Consider the following 24,267-nt stretch of genomic DNA (forward strand, 5'->3'; position numbering starts at 1 on the left):
GCCTGTAAATATATCTGTATTGGATTGCATCTTAGCTTATAAATAAACTTTTAATGCTCCACAAAGGTTGTTATATATAAAATATTAGACTCGCTTCTTTTTTTTTATATAACAAAAAAAATTATTGAGTGCCTCAACTTTAATCTAGCCAATTAAGGGCATTAAGTTTAATTTTTAAAAACTTAAAATAAACTGATAATATATAGGACCTTTTATACCTTTACTTTTTCGGAAGTTCGTATTTCTTAGTGGTTGGTGAGTGCTATATTTCACTCTTATGAGATATAATATAAATGTACAAAGAATAATATATTTTAAACAAAAGACACATGAAATCATTAGTTGTTAAATGTTTTGTTACTTTCTTAATAATAAAGTACCAATGAACCACTTAATATTAATCAATTAAAAAATTTAGATCATATATATCATGATTTAGACTTATGTGTATTTAGTTACTATAAATATAACTAAATTTTTTTTTTTAAATGTTGATGTTTTTCTTTTTGTACAATGCAAAAGATAGAAAAGAAAATAAGTAACTATATGTTTTTTATTTAAATACTCATAATTTTTTTTAAATAGTCTCTATCAGTAATAATATGAAGAGTTTAATATGTATATAATGCCGATGTTAAAAAAATTATGATTTCAATCAATAAAAAATTATTATTAGTATAATTTTTATAATAATTATCATAAAAATTAATAAATTTATTATATTTGATGATTTATAATTAAATAATAATATAAAATTTGTTTATCCTGTCAACACATATTTATTATCTACTTTAATATGAATATTTTACATCAAACACCATTTTACATCAAACACCATTATAAGGTGACATGTGACATGATATATATCTAAATACATGTCAAATTTTCAATAAATTAATTGAGATAGGAATTATTTTTAAAAGTTAAAAATTATGAGACTAAAACTAAAAAAAAAAATTGAGAGATTACAATCAAATCTAATCACATTTACGTGAATTAAAAAAATATTTTTATCCCCCTAATAAAAAAACATTTTTATCCTTTTGATTTATTATAAAGGTTTTAATCTCCGCGTAATTTCCCTCTACTTAATAATGTATCTAAGCAAATAGTTTTTTAAACAATGTAAGTATACATTTAATCTTAATCGTTTACAGGTAAACTTGTCCTATTTGATAAGAGGTAATCTTCTTACTCGTTCGTATTTTTTGGAACATTTTATATTTGTTTTTTTTAAGTGCAAAGTAGCTAATATCTTAAGTTAACTATTCATTTTGGGGTCACGTTAGAGTCAAGGTCAAAGAACTTGGACTCAAGATCAGACTGACGAAAGAAAAGACTCGATTTGTTTTACCAGCAATGATATTTTTAAACCTAATTCCACAAAACATAAGTTCAATATTAGAATTAAACTTTAAATGTTTATTTTTTAAATATAATTTAAACTTTTGGTCAAGATCAAATAAAGGAACTCAAAAATTAATTTGTTTATATAAGCTTATGCTATAAAGCATACAAACAATTTCTTAAAGGGGCCAAATTATTTTGTACACCTTTATAATTTTACTGAATTTTAAATCTTTGTAAGTTAAATATATATATTGAATCATTATACTTTTTGAATTTTTCAAATAAATTACTACTCTTCAATAATGGTTATTTTTTGTTAGATTATAAAATTTTAATTAAAACATAAATAAATTACATAAAAACTACTCAATTGTGTTTTTCGTCAAATACTTAAGCTCCTAATTTATCTGAATATTCGAATAAACCATACGATTAACAACATCAACAAAATGTTTTTTTTTTTTGTAAATGTGAGATTAACAGAACATTAACAGTTATTTTTTAGTAAAGACTTACTAGTATTTTTTCAAAAAAAAGTATCAGGGTTCATTTACTTCTTTTTAATGATTGAGACTTATTTAAAAATTCAATAAAATTATAAGAGATTTATTATAGTACCCCAAAAAATGAATAATTTTAGTATAATCTTTTTTCTAGGCCAATAATTGAATAAACTTGAACTCACTAAAAAAAAGTATCCTAGTAACAATATCAAATCTCTTAAATTTCCTAATCTAACCTTTTTAAAGATTATATATATTAACTAATTGTTTCAAAGTTGGAGATACTTGTGAAGGTTCAAAGAAGGAAAGAGTGATAAGACTGAAGAATTGAGGTGTGTTGTAAAGGAGTGCAGTGCTGAGTGGAAAGGGATTTTGTGAGTCCATGACAACTAAACTAAGTCCAGGACAGTTACTGCCAAAACCCACACCACACTGCATTTTTCACAGTCCCAAAACCCTCACTTTCTTCTTTTTTAATTAAATGAAGCCCTGTAGCTATAGCTCTATTTGTCGGATATTCATGTTACACGCCTCCAAATCATATCAAATCAACTGAAAACCATTACTAACTTATTAATGCTTATTTTATGTATATAATACTACTACTATAACAATATACTAGAATATAGACCATAGAATACTATACATATATGTATTTTTACCTTAGCATTATCCTGTTACTCATGCCTTGAAATTCACCAACCTATATTGTAGGTTGGGTTGTCAGATTATGTTTTCCTTGGAATTGTCTTTTTTTGAGAAAGATATGATATACAAATTCAAAGGAGGAGGTAAAGAAAGAAACCTTGTTAATGATTGTTTGGTTTATTTATCTTATCTTATACATTAACTTTTGCTGTCTACTAGGGGGAGGGCCTTAATCAATAATCCCCACAAACAACCACAGTGAAAGAAATTATAAATAAAAAAATTAAAAGATAAAAATAAAAAGCTAAGGCAAACAAAGCAAAGGAGACTGAGAGTGGGGAAGTGTGGGTTCTGTACTGTCTTAGCCTGTCCCCCCCACCCAACACAGACACACACTCTTTCTCTCTCTCTCTCTCTTTCTTTCTCTCTCTATCTCTATGAGCTTAACAGTCTAAATCCAAAAGGCACTACCACATTGGCTTTTCTTGCCTTTTGTTTATGTGCTTCCTATGCAATTGTCTATGTCTGCTGCTTCTGCTCCCTCTTCTCAGTACCTGCAAATGGGGGTGGAATCATACGTTGAATTTCTTGTTATTATTTAATATATATTCTTCTCTCTTCTTTTCTTATCTTTTAAAAAAATCCTGTCTTGGTATCCTTCTCAACATGACTTTCTTGTTCTTTTCTGTTCATCCAGTTCCACTTGATTTAACACTTCTCCAAATATGAATTCTTTCTCACAATCTAACCTCTTTTTCCATGGTATTTATACTTTCCACTTTCTGGGGTTTCCTTTTCTCAACTCCACTTGGTGACACACTCTTTGTTGCCTCCCTTCAAGTTGTGAATTTTCTCGTGGGGTGTTTTTGTTGCTTCCTTGTTCTTTTGGCTTCCATTTGAGCCTACACCACTAGGTGTTCATGGAAATTGATCTGAACCATGAAGTGACTGAGGCTGAGAAGAATGCATTCTGTGATAGGGAATGTGAGAAAGGTGCTGGTGCTGGTGCTGGTATTACTTGTTGGTCCTCTTCCACTTGTTCGTCCTCTTCAGCAGCTTGTGTGTCCTCTTCTTACCTTGAGCTTTGGCATGCTTGTGCTGGCCCTCTCACTTCTCTTCTCAAGAAAGGAAATGTGGTTGTCTATTTTCCACAAGGTCACTTAGAACAGGTTGCATCTTTCTCTCCTTTCACACCGTTGGAGATTCCCACCTATGATCTTCAGCCACAGATCTTTTGCAGGGTTGTCAATGTCCAACTACTTGTGAGTACTGAATACTTTTCTTAGATTCACTCGTGGTTACTGAGTTTCATTTGAAATCTCACTATTTACTTGACCCCTTGCATTGCCTCTATTGTTCACTTGGTTTTGCTAAATTGTCACTTCCTGGAACAGGCCAACAAGGAGAATGATGAGGTTTATACACAGGTTACTTTGCTTCCTCAGCCGGAGGTTGGTTTTCATTTTTGTTTTGGTGTGTCCTTAATTTTGTCCCTTCCAACTAAATAGACAAATTTTGAGAGCTTCTTTCATTGTTCAATTAGTACTTGGAATATTTGTTTCTATGAGCTGAAAATGTTAAATGATGTACCAATTGTTCCTTTGCTGCATTACATTAAGTAATTCTGAATACACTGAATTCTTTTCTTTTCAGTTGGAAGGGATGTATTCAGAGGGCAAAGAACTTGAGGAATTGGGAGCAGAAGAGGATGGAGATGAAAGATCACCAACTAAATCAACCCCTCACATGTTCTGCAAAACACTAACTGCCTCTGATACCAGCACACATGGGGGCTTTTCTGTTCCTCGTAGAGCTGCTGAAGACTGTTTTCCTCCTTTGGTGTGACATCTTTCACAGCATAATATTTGTTATAAACACTTACAAAGAAGAAAGTGAAAAGTGTATTCCACAAGTTAAAATCAACTTATGCACCTCAGCTTTTGGAAAAGTTAGATAAGAGAGATTCTTTAAAAGTTAAAGTGCATAAGTTGTTTTTAACTTCCTTTAAAAAAAAGAAGTTGATTTTAACTTATGAGAGAAACTTAACTCATTTTGTCCTTTTAGTTTTTTTCTCCTGTAAGTGCTTAAGTTTATTCAAACAGAACTAAAATCTGATTTTCTAGCCTTGCTTAAATTGCTGAACCCTTTTACTTTGACTACTACAGGACTATAAGCAGCAGAGGCCATCACAAGAGCTTGTTGCCAAAGACCTGCATGGTGTGGAGTGGAAATTTCGTCACATTTACAGAGGTACTAGAAAAACTAGGTGTGAGGTGTTGTGAGTGTGTGACTTCAAATATTGACTAAGGCCCCATTTGGTTTACATTGAGAATCAAATTATCACACTGTACAATATTCGAATATAAAATCTGTGGCTACAACTCTAAATCGTGTCCAACTGTTCAATTTCAATTCTACTTAAAATCTAATCCAAACAGACACTAATTGGTACACAAAATCAATGTGGTAACATGTCAGGTCAGCCAAGGCGGCATCTACTCACTACTGGCTGGAGCATTTTTGTAAGCCAAAAGAATCTTGTCTCTGGTGATGCAGTGCTCTTCCTAAGGTAGTGTGTTTTAGCCAAGTGTACGTTTATGTACAGAAAAAGTTTTAGCTACTCTCGAAGCATGTTTTTTCTTTTTGTATACATCTCTATCACCTCAGCTATGTGATTCATGATTGTCTCCTATTTTATTTATCCTTGCTTAATACCAATACATATATATTATTGTACCATAAAGTCTCTTGCTGCACCTATATAAGAATCCTTTGTGTGTACGTGTGTTGAACTGGACGTTTTAATTGACATTAATTCTTATATTGTTGAATACGAGGAGCAACCAACCCCTCAAGTCTCAAGCTCCTAAACGTGGATTAATCTCACCTACAATTACGAATTATTAATAATGGTCTTCCAATAATTTAGTAGAAAGTGATTATCAATTCAAATGGCAAACAGAAACGCATGGATGTTATTAGTTTTGTCTTTTTATTTGGATAATTAATAGTTTTTCTATATTGTATTATCAATATTAAGTGGTAGTTTTTTTTTATGTTGTATTATTAATATTGAGGAGCTTCATTGTCTTGGAGACCGTACAGTGCCAAAAAGGGAGTTGGAAGAAAATATGTACTTGCAAAAACATACCTCATAAAGTCAAAACAGATGGCCTTTTTTTCTTGAGAATCAAGAATTTAAGTCTTACCTAACTTTGGAAGCATGAAATATGAGTAATAATAATCATTTGGAAGCCAATTAAATCAAACTTGAGATTCTAACTACCCAGTCTCAGAAAAAAGAAGGGTCTATCATTCATTATAGTACCTTTCAGATCCTTACTGCTTATTAATGCCTTTGTAGGGGTGAAAATGGTGAACTGAGATTGGGAATCAGAAGAGCTGTTAGACCTAGAAATGATCTTCCTGAATCGGTTATCGGTAGCCAGAACTGCTATTCCAATGTCCTTTCTTCTGTGGCAAATGCAATATCCACCAAAAGCAAGTTTCATGTTTTCTACAGTCCAAGGTACTAATACTGATTGATCATGCCTTCCTGCTTTGCAAGATGAATGAAATTCACACTGTAATTGTTTGTCTTAGATTTTAGTTCTGGCCTGGCAACGTAAGGGCATGTTTTTAAACAGATGTAACTTTTAATAAATAAATAAGTAAAAGTAAATAGGTCATAATTTCTCAAGTCAAAGTCAAATGTTAATCTAGAGCAGTTTTTAGAAAACACATTCTGTCCCTATCCACCAGAACCCTAGCAGAGCAACCGGAGGAGAAGTTCTAGAGAGAATCAGAGACGTCACAAATTGTTAAATGAGAATGTTTGATAGACTACATCGAGGTAAGGATGAGTTATTTATGCTTGGGGATTAGAATGAACATATATAGGGATCCCTATAAGATTAATTTTTGGATATTTTGAGTTGTTTTTATAAAATTTAATTCATGAACCCTTTCAAATTGAATTTTTATCATTGAAATGAAAAATTTGATCTAAATAATTGTATTCCTTTTTGTTTCTAATCAAATTTTATGAACCACGCTTACGTACTCGGCTTTGTTGAGAATATTATATATATATAAAGTAGATATTAAGTTTTTTTGGGGTGAAAGTGTCTGTACGTTATTCCTTGTGGTATCGTTTTGCTGTTTGAGATTTCTATAAACGGTACCATGAGGAATCACGTTTGTATATGTACAAAACCAATGTACGCGTGGTTCATAAAATTCGATTTCAAAAACAAGGAATACAATTATTTGGATCAAATTTTTCATTCCAATGATAACAATTCAGAGACACATTCTAAAAAATGGTAAATTACAAGCGCCAAACAACGAAAATCATACACGTTAATATACAAAATAAATCAAGTAATAACAATTGACAATTTAAAAAAATTCTGATATACACTAAACAATGTCATATCAATATGCGCTAAACAGGATCATAGAATTTCATAATAATAGATATTACATTCAATTTAGTGTATGAAAAATTCAATTTGAAAGGGTTCATGAATTAAAATTTTATAAAAACAACCCAAGATACCCAAAAATTAATCCTTTAGGGATCCCTATACATGTTCATCATTCTAATCCCCAAGTGTGAATAACTCATCCTTACCTTGATGTAGTCGCTCAAACATTCTCCGTTAGCAATTGTGACGTCTCTGGTACTCTCTAGAGCTCCTCCTCCGGTTGCTCTTTTAGAATGCGTGTGTAGGAATAGAATGTGTTTTCTATTAATTAATTTTATTTATTTATTAAAAGTTACAGAAATGACACTATTTTTTTATTGTTTTTTCCTCTTTATTTTTTTATAAATGTTTGAAACCAAAAACAGAATAAACTAAGGTGGTCTTCTCATATTAAAAGTGAAAAAACTGGAAACATTTTCTTAAACCAAATATGTGGTTTTTATGGTGGCACAACCAAAGTGTGAATGTGCAAAAAAATGATGCGGAACACCAACCGTAATCATACGGTAAAAACTATAGATGTTAGGATATATGTCTGTAAGCGTGTAGGTAGCAGCACTATGTCTATGAAACACTTTGAATAATGGATTGCCAAACACTCCAATGATGTTGATTGGATGGAAGAATAGGAAACCCTCTGATTTGGACAGAAATGGCTCATGTCCTTTATAGAAACTCCAATGATAATATCTTTGCACCTTACTTAACTAGCTTTGATCCTCTGATAGGCCTTCTTAGAAATGAAACCTTTTACCCTAATCTTTAATTTCCTATGGATGTAATTTCTTCCTTCTTTGGTTGCTAACTCTTGATTGGTAGGAGACTAGCAATAAATTTATAATGTGTTTGAATTTGATATAATACAGAGCAAGTCACGCAGACTTTGTTGTTCCCTACCAAAAGTATGTTAAAAGCATCAAGAATCCAGTGAGCATTGGAACAAGATTTAAAATGAGATTTGAAATGGACGAATCTCAAGAGAGAAGGTAGACTAGAACATAATTATAAATCTTCACTCTTATGTCTTCCTTCAAAAAGCTTTTTGCTTGTGTCATGATACTATCTTCCTATCTTGCAGGTGTAGTAGTGGGACGTTGATTGCAACGAGTGATTTGGATCCTTATAGATGGGCCAAATCAAAATGGAGGTGTTTGATGGTACATCTTCAATTGCTTTGTTACTGATGCAGTACTCTTGTACCATATTTATACGTTTAGCATTGCTTAAGGACAGAAATTGTGTTTTTAACATCAAACTGAATTATTGTGAAGCAACTTTCTTTGTGAACATCACAGAAATCTAATTCCATTTCTCCAATTTTTCTACGTAATATTTGCTCGTACAATTTTCGTGTCTCTCTCTAAATAGTTTTACATATCATCACATCAATTTATATGAAGGTTGCATTAGCAAGCCACCTAGAAAGCTCATTTATGAACTGAGTGAAGGACCACATGATGATCTCTGCATTAATGTAAGCCTGCTGTGATATGCAACAGGTCAGATGGGATGAGGATATTGAAACTAATCATCAAGACCGAGTATCTCCATGGGAGATTGATCCTTCTGCTCCTCTGCCCCCCTTGAGCATTCAGTCTTCTCCAAGACTGAAGAAACTGCGGACAGGTCTACAGGTTGCCTCACCTAGTCACCTCATCACTGGTATGAGTCCTAACACTAAAGTAGAATAAGACTTTGTTTAGATAAAGTTCTCCATAAATACTTGTAAAATACATCGATCTTCTCCCAGAAGTGAAAATCAATTTACGCACCTTAGTTTTTGAAGTTAAATGAAAGAGCTTCTATAAAAGTTTAGTGCATAAATTCATTTTAGCTAGTGGTAGAAGCTGAATTCATTTTACCTTCTTATTTTCTTCTATAAATGTTTGTGGAGAAATTTATCCGAACAAGACTTACGTCAATAGTGTATGTTAACTTCATATATCCCTATTATCCTCTTTGTTCCATGTAGCAGCACGAGGCAGTGGATTGGTAGGCTTTGAGGAGTCTGTAAGATCACCCAAGGTCTTGCAAGGTCAAGAAAATGCAGGTTTTGTGTCATTCTACTACGGATGCGACACAGTAACCAAGCCACCAGGTTTTGAGATGAGCTCTCCGAGTCATCCAAATCTTGGATCAGCTGAAGTAAGAAAGGTTTCCTCTTCTGAGCTGAGTAGTGCCCACCCTTTCAGTTATGCAGGCTTTGTGGAAACTAACAGGTTTCCGAGGGTCTTGCAAGGTCAAGAAATATGTTCATTGAAATCCCTGACAGGAAAGGTTGATTTGAACCTTGGTGCTTGGGGAATGCCCAATCTAAGTTGCACAACTTTCAACCTCCACCAGGCAACCAAACCAAACTTTCAACCTTCATTGTTTCCTTACGGGGATATTCACCAAGCCGGTCAAGCTAGCTTGTTTTGCTCAAAATCCACCACTTTCCAGAGAGAAAATGTCCCATTTAACAAGCCATCCACTCAGGCAGGGATCATTGTAAATGAAGTTGGAAGATCAGATCTCCCAAATGAGCATAAGCTGCAGGACAATATTTCTTCTGCTGCAAATATGGGGGTTTCTAATGACAACAATGTCCAGGGAAAGGTAAATGCCTGCAAACTATTCGGGTTTTCTTTGTCTGGGGAAACTACTGCCCAAAATTTACAGAACTCTGCTAAAAGGAGCTGCACCAAGGTGAGGGATGATAACAACAAAATTATGTTATGATATGCCTTTTTCTCTCTCAAGTTTTACCCACCTATATATAACATACACTAAATGAAGGTTCATAAGCAAGGCAGCTTAGTTGGAAGAGCTATTGATCTTTCAAGACTTAGCGGCTACAATGATCTGCTAAGTGAACTAGAGAGACTGTTTAGCATGGAAGGCCTTCTAAAAGATCCTGATAAGGGATGGAGGATTCTCTACACTGACAGTGAGAATGACATAATGGTTGTGGGGGATGATCCTTGGCAGTAAGTTTTCTTCTTTCTGAACTCAAATCAACACTTTAAAGAATGCTTCTTTTCCACCTTTTAATTAGTTATCAATGATCAACACATGTCTCAATATAAACTGATATATCTTGTAATCTAATCATATTTAAGCTATCTAGTGTCAAATTAATGTAATATACTTTCTAGGTGACACTAAAAAGTTTTGCATGTTTCCTTATGGCTGCAGTGAGTTTTGTGATGTGGTGTCCAAGATCCACATATACACCCAAGAAGAAGTGGAAAAGATGACAATTGGGATGATCAGTGATGATACTCATAGCTGTTTGGAAGAGGCACCAGTGATTATGGAGGCTTCAAAGTCTTCCTCGGTGGGTCAGCCAGATTATTCTCCAACGGCTGTTAGAGTCTAATAGTTTCAGGGTTGTCTTAAATATTTTATATGTTGGTCCTGTCTCTGTACAAGATTAATCTACAAATGTTTTTATGCTGTGTTTGGTTGCTACCCTGACCTTTGAGGTTGTAGGCCCAGCAAAAATTGCATGGTCAGAGCATGAAAGACTGACAAATGAGTGCATTAAATTAGCTAAATAAGGGCTAGCCTTGACATCATATAATACGCCATTATGGCTTACGTACTATGGAATAATGCTGATGGTGATGGGTTTCCAGATCTTCCATTCCACCATGGTTGCGTATTATTGCTACGGCTGTTAGGAACCTCTTTGAGGTGTGATGCGGGTTTAGAGGTCCAAAAATGTGGCCATAGAATAACGTGCAAAATATACTTTGGTAAAAACTTGAGAAATGCACTCTAGTTCTGAATCAATCAAATATAAATTTTCACAGAAACCGCAAAAGATAAAACATTCAATATCTATTACGTTATTTCAGCGTTGAATGTTTTTGTATCGGGTCGAATCAAGTTCGTGAGCTCTCATTGTAAGCCTTACCATAGGGATTGGGGTCCCGATGTGATTTGTAACGCATCTACACACATTACTTTTGGCATCAAATTATCGAATGTCAGACCTAAATTTTTCTTTTTCCAACATTGTTTTCCAAGATGAATGATTGCTTTGAAGATTTTCAAAGCATATAAAAATGTAATATGGGAAAAATTTTATTCCTTGGACCAAATGATCAATTCTCGTGACTATAGTTCTATCAGTTTGATGAATGTAGCATTTGTTTCACAAACATCTGCAAGGGAATTCCCCAAGTGGCTCAGCACCATCCAATATGTAAGGTATCGTGGCATGTTATTACTCCTTGAAGAGCTCACGTCCAATAATCATTCTTCTGATCTCACTAGTTCCTGCACCAATCTCGTAGAGTTTGGCATCTCTCAAGAGACGACCAGTGGGATATTCATTTACATAACCATTCCCACCTAAACATTGTATAGCCTGAAAATTTGGTGGGGGTAAAAGCACTAAAAAATGTGAATAAAAGAACAACAGTAACAACTATAACCGATGCGAGCAACTTTGTTTATTTACCTGCAAAGCAACCTGGGTTGCTCTTTCAGCTGCACAAAGTATAGCTCCAGCACAATCCTGAAAATAGTAGTCTCAGCATGCTTTAGAACTCAATGAATAGGGAAACAACCATGGCGCGAAACAGAAAAATAGAAGTTCGTAGGAATGTAGGATTGAGGACGAGGCTAAAACTGAGGCGAGTAAAATTGTAATGAACCAACATCTTAGCTTATGTTTATGATTAAGTTTTAAAACAATTGCAGAAAACATGAACATATCAAGAATTATAATGTTACACTTTTAATTGCATGTCACGACAGCATCATAATATTACTACTAACAGATGTCAATGCACATTGTATTCATGTTATACCAAGCAAAATAGACCCAAAACAAATAAACAGAGTGAAAAAACAAAACAAACATACAAAAAACAAAAACAGAACCAATGTTAATCCTTTCTGCAATACATGTAATATGTGAAAAAAAAGGAAGGTAGTTTTTTTTTTTGAAAGGCCAATGTTAGTTGTTAATTCATTAGTGGGAGGGATTCAAAACCACGACCTCTCGCTACCCCCTTCTCCCTTCAACTACCAAGTCAACCTTATAGCTCATAAAATAAAGTAGTTTTGTAAATAGAAAAAAAAAATCCATTTAAAGAACCCAATGATTAAGCTAAATAGTACTATTTCAACCACAAGATAAAACTGATAAAGACACCTGGATGCACCTTTGGGTCAATTTTTCCGTTGTCGCAGTCCCGAGCTACTGAATACACATAAGACCTGAAACGAAGACTGTTTATCTACTGCCATGCAAACTTATATTGAAAGAGAAAAGAGCACCATGACATTAGAATCTTCTACCTTGAGGACTGTAATGAAGTATACATGTCAGCAATTTTCCCCTGTAACCAAAGATCAAATGAAAATGTGATGGCTAAGATTCACGTACACATAAAATACACACGCAGGATAATTGCAAAAAACAATGTTGTGCATAAGAAACCTGTATAAACTGAAACTCCCCAATAGGACGACCAAACTGCTCTCGTTGTCGAACATAAGGAAGGACAACATCAAGACATGCCTGCATAATACCAAGAGGACCAGCTGCCAAAACAAGTCTCTCCAGATCCAGCCCAGACATCATGACATAGACTCCTGAAACAAAAGAATAAGTGGTAATAAATGACACTTGACATGCAACAATAACAAAATGTCCTTCTCTTTATCAGTATTTGCATGGAAAAAAGAGAAAGGAAAACTAGTGGCCCTACTTTGGAGAAGCTTCTTTTAACTTACACAAATAGTGCCACTAAAAACAAAATTCTGGCACCAAAGTAACAAAAATAAGAACATTATTTTGCAAACAATAAAGAAGACTACAAAAGCAAATACCTTTCCCTTCTTTCCCAAGAACATTTTCGTCTGGAACAAAGCAATTCTCAAAGACAAGCTCACACCTGCCCGCAGAATTCCATTTTATCAGTTAAAGTGAGGGAAAGTGGTTAGGAATGGATTATAAATAGAAATTTCTCACAGAACATGCATACATACGTATCACTTCCTCGCATCCCAAGTTTATCCAATTTCTGGGCAGTATTGAATCTGTAGTCAAACATAAATAATGTTAGATTTTCATCTTTCATCTCTATTTTTCTCACGGTTAGATTTGCATGTTATTTATGAGTGATCATGACTCTTTCTTTCTCCATCATTTTCGGAGAAGGATTTTTTGCAAGCTATTGGAGTATACTTACTCGATACTGTATTTTCTTTTTAGCTAAATCAGTAAGTCTAACTATAGTTAGTAGTTAGACTGCTGTTAGTTGTTAGTTAGGACAGATGTGTACAGCTGTCACTAACTAACTCAGCTTAGTTGACAGTTACATAACTATAACTGTTATATAAACAGAGTTGTAAACTGTTTTCAGTTGGGTTGAATTCCTTAATACAAATCTCTTACTCCTCTCTTCTCTCTAAATTCCTTTATGGTATACAGAGCTAGGTTGATCCTAAGTTAATTTTCATGCTTCCGTGTTACATGACTCTATTGGTGGTTCGCCACCTCCTCATCCTCTGCAAGGTATCTTCTTCTCCGGCTACGTTCTCACACTCCATCTTTGAGAAGCTTACGACTTCCAATTATCTTTTATGGTAAAGTCAAGTGCAACCAGTTGTTAAAGGTCATGGTTTATCTCACTTTCTTGTTGCTCCAATCATTCTGTCACGATTTGCGACTATTGCCAATTGTGATGCAGGCATAGTGTCACCGGAGTATCTCAGCTAGGAGAAGCAAGATCAGCTTCTTCTTTCCTGGTTACAATCGACGATCTCTGGATCTGTTCTTCCTCTTCTTGTAGGATGCACTACTTCATGGCATCTCTAGGAGAAACTTCACTCACATTTCCATTCGATTGCTCGCACAAGGAAGCATCAATTTCAACGGAGCTTTGAAACCTCTCTCTCGACAATCGCAAAATCACTGACTATCTCCTTCATGTTCAAACGCTGGTTGATGCGCTTACTTCCATTGGTGATTCTGTTTTGCAAAGCGAGCAAGTTGATGTCATTCTTGGAGGATTCCGACAGAGTATGAGACCACAGTATCCTATATCTACAACAAATCTAAGCCTATGTCTGTGGATGATGTAGAATCACTTCTTGCTCATGAATCACGACTTGACAAACTCAGCAAGAAGTCTCTAGGTGCTGGAAATCGTACTGAATGAAACCCTAATTCTACCCCCAATTTTCAGTCTCAGATCAGTGCTGGAGTTAATTCTAATCCTCAAGCGTATGTAAATCAAGTTTCTAATGATGCTGCTAACAATTACAACAATTTTGGCAGCAATTCCGGCAGAGGTGGTGGCCTATCGTGGCAGCCATGATGGAGGTCGCAGCCGTGGTGGGGGTCATGGCAAATTTGCAGATGTTCGGTGTCAAGTCTGCCATAAATTAGGTCATGAAGCATCTTTTTGCTATCATAGGTATGATGAAAATTATTTTGCTTCACAACCTACGAATTACACCAATAATCAGACATCAACTCAGCCTTCACAGCCATATGATCAAACACCTACCCAAACCTCACAGTGATCTTCTGTCACTTCATCATCCTCTAATCAAACCCCAAACAGTACCTATCCACCACCACCACCACCACCACCTTTTAATCCCTATAATCCTTATCCCTTTTTCCCTTATCCACCTCAATACATGCCACCTCAATATCAGTCTCAGCCCATGAACCCTACTTCATCATCACCATCTCCACAGGCCCATGTTGCTAGTGTTCAACCAGTGCAGTCTGCAAACTGGTATCCTGATTCTGGTTCTTCTAACCATGTGACTAATGTGTCAAAATATTCAGCAAGCTACCCCCTTTGAAGGTCCAGATCAAATCACCATAGGTAATGGTCAGGGCTTGAACATTAATGCCTCAGGTGTTTCATCTTTTTATTCTCCCTTTAACTCAAAGATTTTTCCTACTCGTAAGAATCTTTTATTTGTGGCTTCTATCACTAAAATCTTAGTGTCAGTCAATTTTGCAAAGATAACTTAGTTTTCTTTGAATTTCATCCCTCCTATTGTGTGGTTAAATCTCAGGTTTCTAAAGAAGTTCTCCTTCATGGACTGGTGGGTCATGATGGGCTATACCATTTTCCTGACTTGCTTCAGTCTTCAAGACAATCTTCTTCATCAAGTGATTTTGTGCAATCCAATTCTTCCTTTGTAAATATGCAGAATAATTTTTCATTTGTAAGTGTTGCTTCCACATGTAAAGATTCCTATGCCATTTGGCATTCTAGACTTGATCATCCAAGTACTGAAGTTCTGAAACTAGTACTCAAATTGTGTATTATTCCACTCATTAATAAAACAAGTTCAGATTTCTGTTCATCTTGTTGTGTTGGCAAGTCTCACAGACTGCCTTCTTCTCCTTCTCTTACTGTTTACTCAACCATTTGAGTTAGTTTATACTGATCTTTGAGGTCCTGCACCCTTTACTTCTCATTCTGGTTTTAAATACTATGTCACATTTGTAGATGCTCATTCTAGATTTACCTGGATGTATCTGTTGAAAAACAAGTCAGAAACTGAGTGTTTTCAAACAGTTTCATACTATGGTTAAAACTCAATTTAATTTTCCTATTAAAGCAGTTTCATACTGTCACATTTGTCACATTTTGTTTTTCAAACAGTGTTATTCGTAGACTAATCCTTCCACATACTCATCACCAAAATGGAGTTGTGGAAAGAAAGCAAAGACATATAGTTGAAATGGCTCTAACTATGCTTTCTCAAGCTAGTTTACCTCTAGAATATTGGGATAATGTTGTTGTTTCAAGTGTTTACTTGATCAATAGGCTTCCTTCATCTGCCATTCAGAATGAAGTTCCTTATCAAAATCTTTTTGACAAGCTGCCAGACTACAAGTTTCTAGTTTTTGGAAGTGCTAGTTTTCCTTTATTTAGACCCTATAACTAACACAAGTTTCAGCCCAGATCTCAGGAATGTGTATTCCTAGGATATTCCTTATCTCATAAAGGCTACAGGTGTCTCTCATCTGATGGCAGAATCTATATTTCTAAAGATGTTATATTCAAGGAGGCTAAGTTTCCTTATCCTCAACTCTTTGCTGAGCCAGTTACTTCTTCAACACAAGCATCAAACAGCACTTTATCTGTTCTGCCTTCTGTTTTGAATCCTGTAGCTCCTGCTATGTCTCAGTCTACAGGAAATAATTCCACACATGAAGTTTCATCTACTTCAGGGACTAATTCCACAAATGAAGTTTCATCTTCTTCAATTAGTCCTGAACCAGCAGCAACTAGTTATCTATCAGCATCTACTGATCACTTACCATCTCCTCAACCAGAGGTATCTTCTAATCCTGTGATATCTGCCCCAGTACCTCCTACTTCAGTGCACTCCCCTGCAGAATCTCCTCCTTTGCTGGTCAGACCTGATAATACTCATCCAATGTGTACAAGGGCAAAAGCCGGAATTATAAAACCAAGGCTGCAACCAACTTTGCTTCTCACTCATGCTGAACCTAAGTCCACCAAGTCAGCTCTATCTAATCCTACTTGGCATGCAGCTATGAAGACAGAATATGATGCTCTTCTTCATAACAACACTTAGACACTTGTTGATCTCCCCTCCTCAAGGTCTCCTATTGGTTGCAAATGGGTCTTTAGGGTCAAGGAAAACCCTGATGGTACAGCCAGCAAATATAAAGCTAGGCTTATTGCCAAAGGCTTTCATCAAAGACTAGGTTATGATTACAATGAGACCTTCTCACCTGTAATCAAACCAATTACAGTCAGAATTCTTTTGACTCTTGCTGTTACTAACAAATGGAAACTTCAGCAACTAGATGCCAACAATGCTTTTCTAAATGGCATTCTTGAAGAGGAAGTCTACAAGACTCAACCTCCTGGATTTGAGGACTCCAACAAACATCTAGTTTGCAAACTAAACAAAGCTATTTATGGCCTAAAACAAGCTCCTAGGGCTTGGTTTGAGAAACTCAGAAATACTCTTTTTACCTAGAGTTTCAAATCCAGCAAGTGTGATCCTTCTTTATTAGTGTATTCAGACACTAGTACTGTGGTTTATATGCTGGTCTATGTAGATGATATTATTGTCACAGGCAATAATCACACCTTTATTAAATCTCTGGTTTCTAAACTCCACTCTGAGTTTTCTCTCAAAGATTTGGGTGATCTTGACTATTTTCTGGGAATTGAAGTCAGCTCTCAACCTAATGGATCTCTTCTACTCACTCAGTCCAAATACATTAGAGATTTATTGGCAAAGACTACTATGGATGAGGCTAATTCTATCTCTTCTCCTATGGTTGGTGGCTGCAAACTAACTCAAACAGGGTATGAATATTTTTCAGACCCCTCTCTTTATAGATCAGTTCTGGGTGCTCTTCAGTATGCTACAATAGCAAGGCCAGAAATCAGTTTTTCTGTCAACAAAGGTTGCCAGTTTATGAGTAAACCTACTGACCAGCATTGGATAGCTGTGAAGAGGATACTTAGGTATCTCAAAGGGACTATCAATTTTGGACTAGTATGCAGCCTAATTTCTCTTTCTCTCACTATTCTGTTCATGCCTATTGTGATGCTGACTGGGCATCAGATCCTGATGATAGAAGGTCCACCTTAGGTGCAGCAATTTTCCTAGGACCCAATTTGGTCTCTTGGTGGTCCAAAAAGCAATCAGTAGTGGCTAGGTCCAGTACTGAAGCAGAATACCGAAGTTTAGCTAAGTCAGTAAGTCTAACTATGGTCAGTAGTTAGTTAGGACAGCTATGTTACAGATGTCACTAACTCACTCAGGTTAGTTGACAGTTACATAACTGTAACTGTCATATAAACAGAGTTGTAAACTGTTTTTAGTTGGGTTGAATTCCTCAATACAAATCTCTTCCTCTCTGCTCTCTAAATTCCTTAACAAGACTCACTCAGGAATCAAATATGAACTATTTGATGTTAAAAGGTTCCAGCACTTTTTTATTTTTTTATTAAAACTATTTTGCATTACTTCTACAGCACATGATAAGTCCCACTGAACGAGTCTAGCATTAAATGATACATGAGAGCAACTTGGTTTAACATACAATTTAATATCCATTAGTTGGAGAAGCATCACTTGTCAAAGTGAAATTGCAGCTTAAAATCATGTGATGCCAGTAAAGATTAACAACCTATGGTGGCATGGCAAGTGGTCACATTATTGCCTAAAAATTAACTAAGTTGAAATATAGAGGTTTGTCCACTTAATATTGTATAACTTGTTGTCAAGATTTAGAGCAATTACCCAGGCATTCCCTTCTCAATGATGAATGCAGTAATGCCTTTTGACCCAGCAGTTATGTCTGTTTTAGCATAGACAACCTGATTCAATTCAACACAATCAAATACGTGTTATGCATTCTCAGCATATGTCTGAACTATAATAAAATATAGTTTTATATTACATGAGCATCCTGTTTCTTGATATAAGTCATAAAGATATTGGTCACAAATACAAAAATTCTCTTGGATCTGTGGATATTAAATTGAAAAATATGTTATCCCGTTTAAATATCAATTCCAATGGTTTACTTGGAACCCAGGCATTACTTTTTTTTATCAACTAAAATATGTATACATATTATTAATAATGAATAATAATTGTTAGCAGCACCAGAGGTACTATTTTCTGTACATACTACCACACTATTACCATCACTGTTCCGGTTGGGGATTCTAATATATTCTGAATGCAGTGTATATTAGAGTGCCAAAACGCTGTGATGTAAAGCATGATATATCCCACCTACAAAAGACCTTATCCCCCTCCACACAAAAGCCCAGCTTTAATATTGCTGGTTCATACATGAGAAGGTGTTTCAAAATCATTTTCCATGTTTTTCAGCCACAACCAACAAAAGAAAATCACCTCCTCCATCACTTTCTGATCATCAAATTCTTCATTGGAGAAAATCAACCCGTTCCTATGGTGCCATATACACCATGTCAAAGCTACCCACAGTGTTTGCCACCTATTCTGAATCACACCATCCATACAGCAGTATGAGTGCTGTAAGAAGTGTTCCTTTGGTGTCTGTGGCAATATTGTAGACACTCTCAGCCATGAGAGACACTCCCACCACATTGGTATTATCCTATCACAGTTAAGGAATAAGTGTGGAGCATCTTCATCCACAAACAAACACAGCAGACATCTAGACTCCTGCAGATCCACATTTCTTCCTAAAAGATTAATCCTTGTTGGAATTCTGTCCTTCAACAACCTCCAACTGAAATGCATGACCTTGCTTGCAACCTTCAACTTCCACAACCTGCTGTACACCCCATTGTTGTCCTCAGCCTCTTCCCAATCACCCCCATCTTCACAAAGAATTTTATATGCGCTGCTAGCTGAATACTCCCCACCTATGTCCCCCAACCACACCCAACTGTCCTTCTGCAAAGGCCAAATACAAAGAGCCTCCACTTCCGCCATGAAATTTGATGCCAAGGCCAGCTCACTTTCCATCAGATTCCTTCTCCATAATAGATTCCAATCCCAAGTACCATCTACCACTCGCCCCATCTGATAAATGAACTGCTGTCTTCGTTCTGAGATACAAAAAAGGCACTGATATTTATCCATCATACAGATTCCTTCACCAGGCCAACCATCCTCCCAAAATCTTTTGATCCACACCCTATACTCTATTTTATATTCTCATTAAACCATCTTCCCTCCACATTAAAGCCACATCCTGCATTTAGATCATGCACCATATGGATTCTTTGTTACTTCTCCTCTCGCTAACTAGATTCCTCCATCCACCGTACATCGACTCCAGTATTTTCCCCCATAACTCACCTTGGTAGTGGAATAAATTCCAGCGCCACTTTCCAAGTAAAGCGCAATTAAACTTTGTCAGTTCCCGAATGCCCAGTCCTCCCCTCGCCTTTGGAAGACAAATTGTGTCCCAACTGATCCATGGGATCTTCCTATGCTCCACATCGCCACCCCAAAGAAACCTTCGCTGCAAACCCTCTAGCTTTGACACTACCTTCTTAGGAACCCTGAAAAAAGAAAAATAAAAGATAGGAATTGAGTTCATGACTGACTTTATCAAAGTCACCCTTCCCCCAAAAAGAGATGTCTTTGTCTCCACTTATTTAATCTCTTTTCACACTTCACAATGATTGTTTCCCATGTTTCGCTCCGCCTTGGGTTAGCCCCGATGGGAATCCCCAAGTAAGAAAAGGGCAGCGACAGCAATCTGCAATTCAACGTGTCTGCAGCATTTTTCACCCACTCCTTGGACACCCCGAAGGCCCCAAAGCAGCTCTTGGCAAAGTTGATCTTCAGACCTGAAACTAGCTCAAAGCTCCATAGCATAGTCTTGATGGCAGCCACATTAGACATGGAGGCGTCACTGAAAAAGATAGTATCGTCTGTGTATTGCAGTATACTGCTTCAACTTTATCACTTCCCACCTCAAAAGCATCATACAAATTCTTCTTCTGAGCCTCCCTCATCAATCCCAATAGCATTTTCTTCCTTACATTTTTACCCATTCATGGTGTAATAATGGTTTCTCTTCATTTTAGCATTATGGGAAAAAGTGATTGAGCATAGATTAAGAAAACAAACAAGGATTGCAGAGAATCAATTTGGATTTGTACAGCCAATTATACTCTATGGTAGTCAATGTTGCGCTTTAAAACAACATGAGAGAAAAGTAGGAGTAGGGGAAATTATAATGTTAAGGTGGATGTGTAGTCACACAAAAAAAGACATTATACAGTATTGCATACAAGGAGATATTAATATGGCACCTATCAAGGAGAAGATGATAGAAAATCAGTTTAATTAGTTTGGATATGTGCAAAGCGGGTTATTGGAGGCACAAACAAGGAGTAGATTGCATTGCTTTTAGCCCTACAAAAAGGGTAGAGGGAGACTAAGAAAGACATTGGAAGATAATATTAAAAGAAACTCATGGTGAATATATCCTGGAGAATTTGGCTTTTGACCAAGGCCTGTGACATTGTGTGATTCATGTATCTAACCTCACCTAATGGGATAAGGCAGTTGTTGTTGTATGGTGCAATAAATCCTTAAGACATTGATATTTTTCATCATTATTTTGCAATAAGGTCCTCAAATTATGATAAAGATATGCTGTTACAGTGAAAAATAATCCATTGAATTTACCAATTAGGGAAACACTGCCCTTTTAGTTTTCCAAAGGCATATCAAGCACGAATAAAGTCAATGCAAAGAGCATGGGAAAATGCAATGAAATTTAAAGAATCATACTAATGTTTGAGCAACTGGCCCATTAGTACACCACATCTTGTTCCCATTAAGTACATAGCCCCCATCTACACGATCAGCCTTGCATTTCATGCTGACAACATCAGAACCAGCTGCAGAAAAGTTCATTCACTTTGTAAATTCCTTGGAATATCTCAAAATGCAAGATATTATAATTCAAGTTCACACATCTTACAATTGGGCTCGCTCATTGCCAATGCTCCCACATGATCCCCAGAAATAAGCTTCAAAATTGAAGAGAAAAAAACAACTTAGCCTATAAATAGAGAGATAAATAGACACAGAAAAGTTGAGAAAGACTACTAATCAGCACAAGAAATGGGTAGAAAGCTAAGAGCATTTTTGGCTGATAAAGTCCATCTTTTACGCATCATCGGCAAGAGGGCTAGGCAGCAAACATTTCACTGAAAATAAATAAGATTAAATTGCACAGAACTAGAACCTTTGGTAAATATTTCTCTTTCTGAACAGGGCTTCCATTCCTCACCTAAACAAAACAGGAGGTAGCAATCCTGAAGACTCATTAGAAGATCATAAAGCATATAAAGAAAGAGACTTAAGTTCTCTTCAATTACCAGCTGATTGATACACAAGTTTGAATGAGCACCATAAGAAAGACCAACAGAACCTGAAGCACGGCTAATCTCTTCCATTGCTATACAGTGATACAAGTAACCTAGGCCAAGCCCTCCATATTCCTCTGCAAATAAGCAGAAATAGAATTGGAAAAGTTTGTTGACATACAAGACATGGCCATATTGTAAAGATTCCAAGTATACTACCAATCTTTAAGAACACCCAAAGAAGAAGAATTTCATAAAAAATGATTGTCCATATGACTCCATTTATAAAATAATACCGAAGAATGATGATTTGAGAATATATGAATAATTTGATTAATTTCTACTCAGCCTGCAAAATGAAATAGTATCTGGTACCTACCCTTTCTTTGGGGAGGTATATCAGACACCTTTTTCAGTGATTGGATGTTATGTGCAGAAAGAATTGTGCTTTGTTAGCATTTATTATCTTCACAATTGTATCACAAGATATACAGGGAGAATAACAACTGTCAAATGGAAGTCACGGTAACAGATAACACCAACAGCTTACAAATCTAAAAAGGAAATTTTTTCGACAAATCAGAAAATGGAAGCAGTGAAGCAAGAAAAACAAACTACCTGGTGCAGTAATCCCAAGGAGATTAAATTCTCCCATGCTTTTCCATAAGTTCACCTCCTAAAATTACATCAAAATGTAATCAGAATGTGTAATATACTATGAGTTATGTTCATTGGCATGATAACAAAAGATCCTCATACTGACCTTTGGGAAATAATTTGTGTGGTCTATTTTGGAAGCATGAGGGGCAATATTTTCTGTTGCAAATTGAGCAACACTTTCCTTAAACTGCACCATGCAATAAAACCTTCCAATCATTACAAGCATGACATAGCTCAACTTTTTAGAAGCTAGTACACAATACCATCTTAAGCAATAAACACATTCTGTAAAGCGTCTTGATGCAGAAAACAACCTTTAAAATGAAAGAGGATCTTAAGATTTTTCTCTCACTAAAAAATTCCAAAACCAAACAATTAAAGTTGTGTTTGGCTACCCATTGGGAAGCTGTTGCATGCATTACAAGTGAGAAAACATCAAAGGAAAATAAATTCAATGGGCCAAACATCACTTAGTCTCTATTGACGGAAAACACATGTGGGCACGTGCACACACACACACTCTAATTTGTTGTTATTACAAAATAAACAATTTGATGCAGATAGGGCTTTAGGTGTGGGGGGCTTGTCAATATTTTCAACGCAGTTGAACATAGTGTGAACTAAAGGGATATGCTTCAGCCAACCAAAATTCTCAAGCTAGCTTCTGTAGGTTGCCAAAGTACAGTAACTTATGGCAATGACATACATTCCAACCAAATAGCAGATACCAAGGTCAAACATCATGCTAAAAGTCATTGGATTTTCCTTTTCTACATCCTTGACAGACCAAGTGAAATGAGTTAAAGAGAAAATGAATAATTAGCCAGAGCTATCCACATTTAGTGCTCAACCATGTATCCAGCAGAATTGTCTCCTACAGAAGATACGCCTAAGTAAGACCATCCCCCCCCCAAAAAAAAAACTTCCTATCCAGTAAAATAGTTCATTTATCTCATTTTATTGATCATATAATAATTTCAATCAAGACTCCATTTTTCACGCACCAGTTTATAATAACAGTGGTTTCAAGACAACCCAGATGAAAAGGTCATACATTTTGACTAAGCTTTTCAAACAAACACTGAATATGAAGGAACCTGTATCTGAGTTTCGTCGAAGAGCAAGGAGGTGGAGAAAGCAGCAGAGTGAGGCTGAGATTTCCTTCTGAAAACTGCAGAAAAAATGTACCCTGCGGTGCTGATCCTATGCATGGTGGCAATAACAAAGATGGGTCACAGTTGAAAAATGAAAATTGATCGATTATTGCCACTAATACTTAGCTAGTGTTACCACTCTGACACTCTCCATCGGTATGGCTTAATTATATATTCATTTTTGGTGCTAAGTAAAAATGATGATAATATAAATAAATAAATTCTAAAGAAAGTACTAATATATTAGTGGCAGTTTCAGATAAGGATGGAGGTTGTAGCCACCGTGGATCATCTTCAGAGTGAGAGAAAGTTATTTCATTAAGAAGCGTTTCTCAGTAAAGTGTCTAGCTACTTTCCTTGTCCGAGTCAGGAAATATATGAATTGTCTGAGAGATAACTGCACATGTACTGTTCATATACTCACAAGAGATATATGAATTCTCTATAATGTTCATTTATCGATCCAATTGAATGTGAAACGAAAAAACATTTATTGGATCAGATTTTAAATTTGATTTTAAAAATCAATTCAAACCAAAATCATACATACTATATATTTTTATTCATAATGATTAAAAAAATGTTTCAAAAGGATATTAATAGT

General features: G+C 35.7%; 2 protein-coding genes across 3 annotated transcripts; one reads left to right on the forward strand and one right to left on the reverse strand.

Annotated features, from left to right (window-relative positions):
- The first annotated feature begins 2,832 nt into the window (after nucleotides 1-2,832).
- LOC114378148 (auxin response factor 4-like) lies at nucleotides 2,833-10,624 on the forward strand. 2 transcript variants are annotated; one of them, XM_028336690.1, is made up of 12 exons: nucleotides 2,833-3,763; nucleotides 3,896-3,952; nucleotides 4,155-4,340; nucleotides 4,667-4,751; nucleotides 4,980-5,070; nucleotides 5,866-6,030; nucleotides 7,858-7,977; nucleotides 8,070-8,148; nucleotides 8,491-8,653; nucleotides 8,964-9,679; nucleotides 9,770-9,960; nucleotides 10,169-10,624. In XM_028336690.1, the coding sequence occupies exons 1-12, from the start codon at nucleotides 3,422-3,424 to the stop codon at nucleotides 10,350-10,352; spliced, it is 2,379 nt and encodes a 792-aa protein (XP_028192491.1). In that variant the 5' UTR covers nucleotides 2,833-3,421; the 3' UTR covers nucleotides 10,353-10,624. The 2 variants fall into 2 exon arrangements, with proteins under 2 accessions (XP_028192491.1, XP_028192492.1); XM_028336691.1 differs by having other exon boundaries at nucleotides 8,967-9,679; nucleotides 10,169-10,352.
- Nucleotides 10,625-10,914: 290 nt separating this feature from the next.
- Nucleotides 10,915-24,010, reverse strand: LOC114378150 (isovaleryl-CoA dehydrogenase, mitochondrial-like). Its single transcript, XM_028336692.1, has 15 exons — nucleotides 23,607-24,010; nucleotides 22,613-22,696; nucleotides 22,468-22,525; nucleotides 21,862-21,986; nucleotides 21,729-21,773; nucleotides 21,462-21,510; nucleotides 21,269-21,378; nucleotides 18,260-18,336; nucleotides 12,980-13,030; nucleotides 12,821-12,885; nucleotides 12,429-12,583; nucleotides 12,287-12,327; nucleotides 12,151-12,205; nucleotides 11,442-11,498; nucleotides 10,915-11,348 (listed from the first exon to the last, which is right to left on the reverse strand). Exons 1-15 carry the CDS (start codon nucleotides 23,718-23,720, stop codon nucleotides 11,205-11,207), a joined length of 1,230 nt encoding a protein of 409 aa, XP_028192493.1. The 5' UTR covers nucleotides 23,721-24,010; the 3' UTR covers nucleotides 10,915-11,204.
- Between the last annotated feature and the right edge of the window lie 257 nt (nucleotides 24,011-24,267).

This window comes from Glycine soja, chromosome 12 (assembly GCF_004193775.1).
Source record: "Glycine soja cultivar W05 chromosome 12, ASM419377v2, whole genome shotgun sequence".
Lineage (NCBI taxonomy): Eukaryota > Viridiplantae > Streptophyta > Magnoliopsida > Fabales > Fabaceae > Glycine > Glycine soja.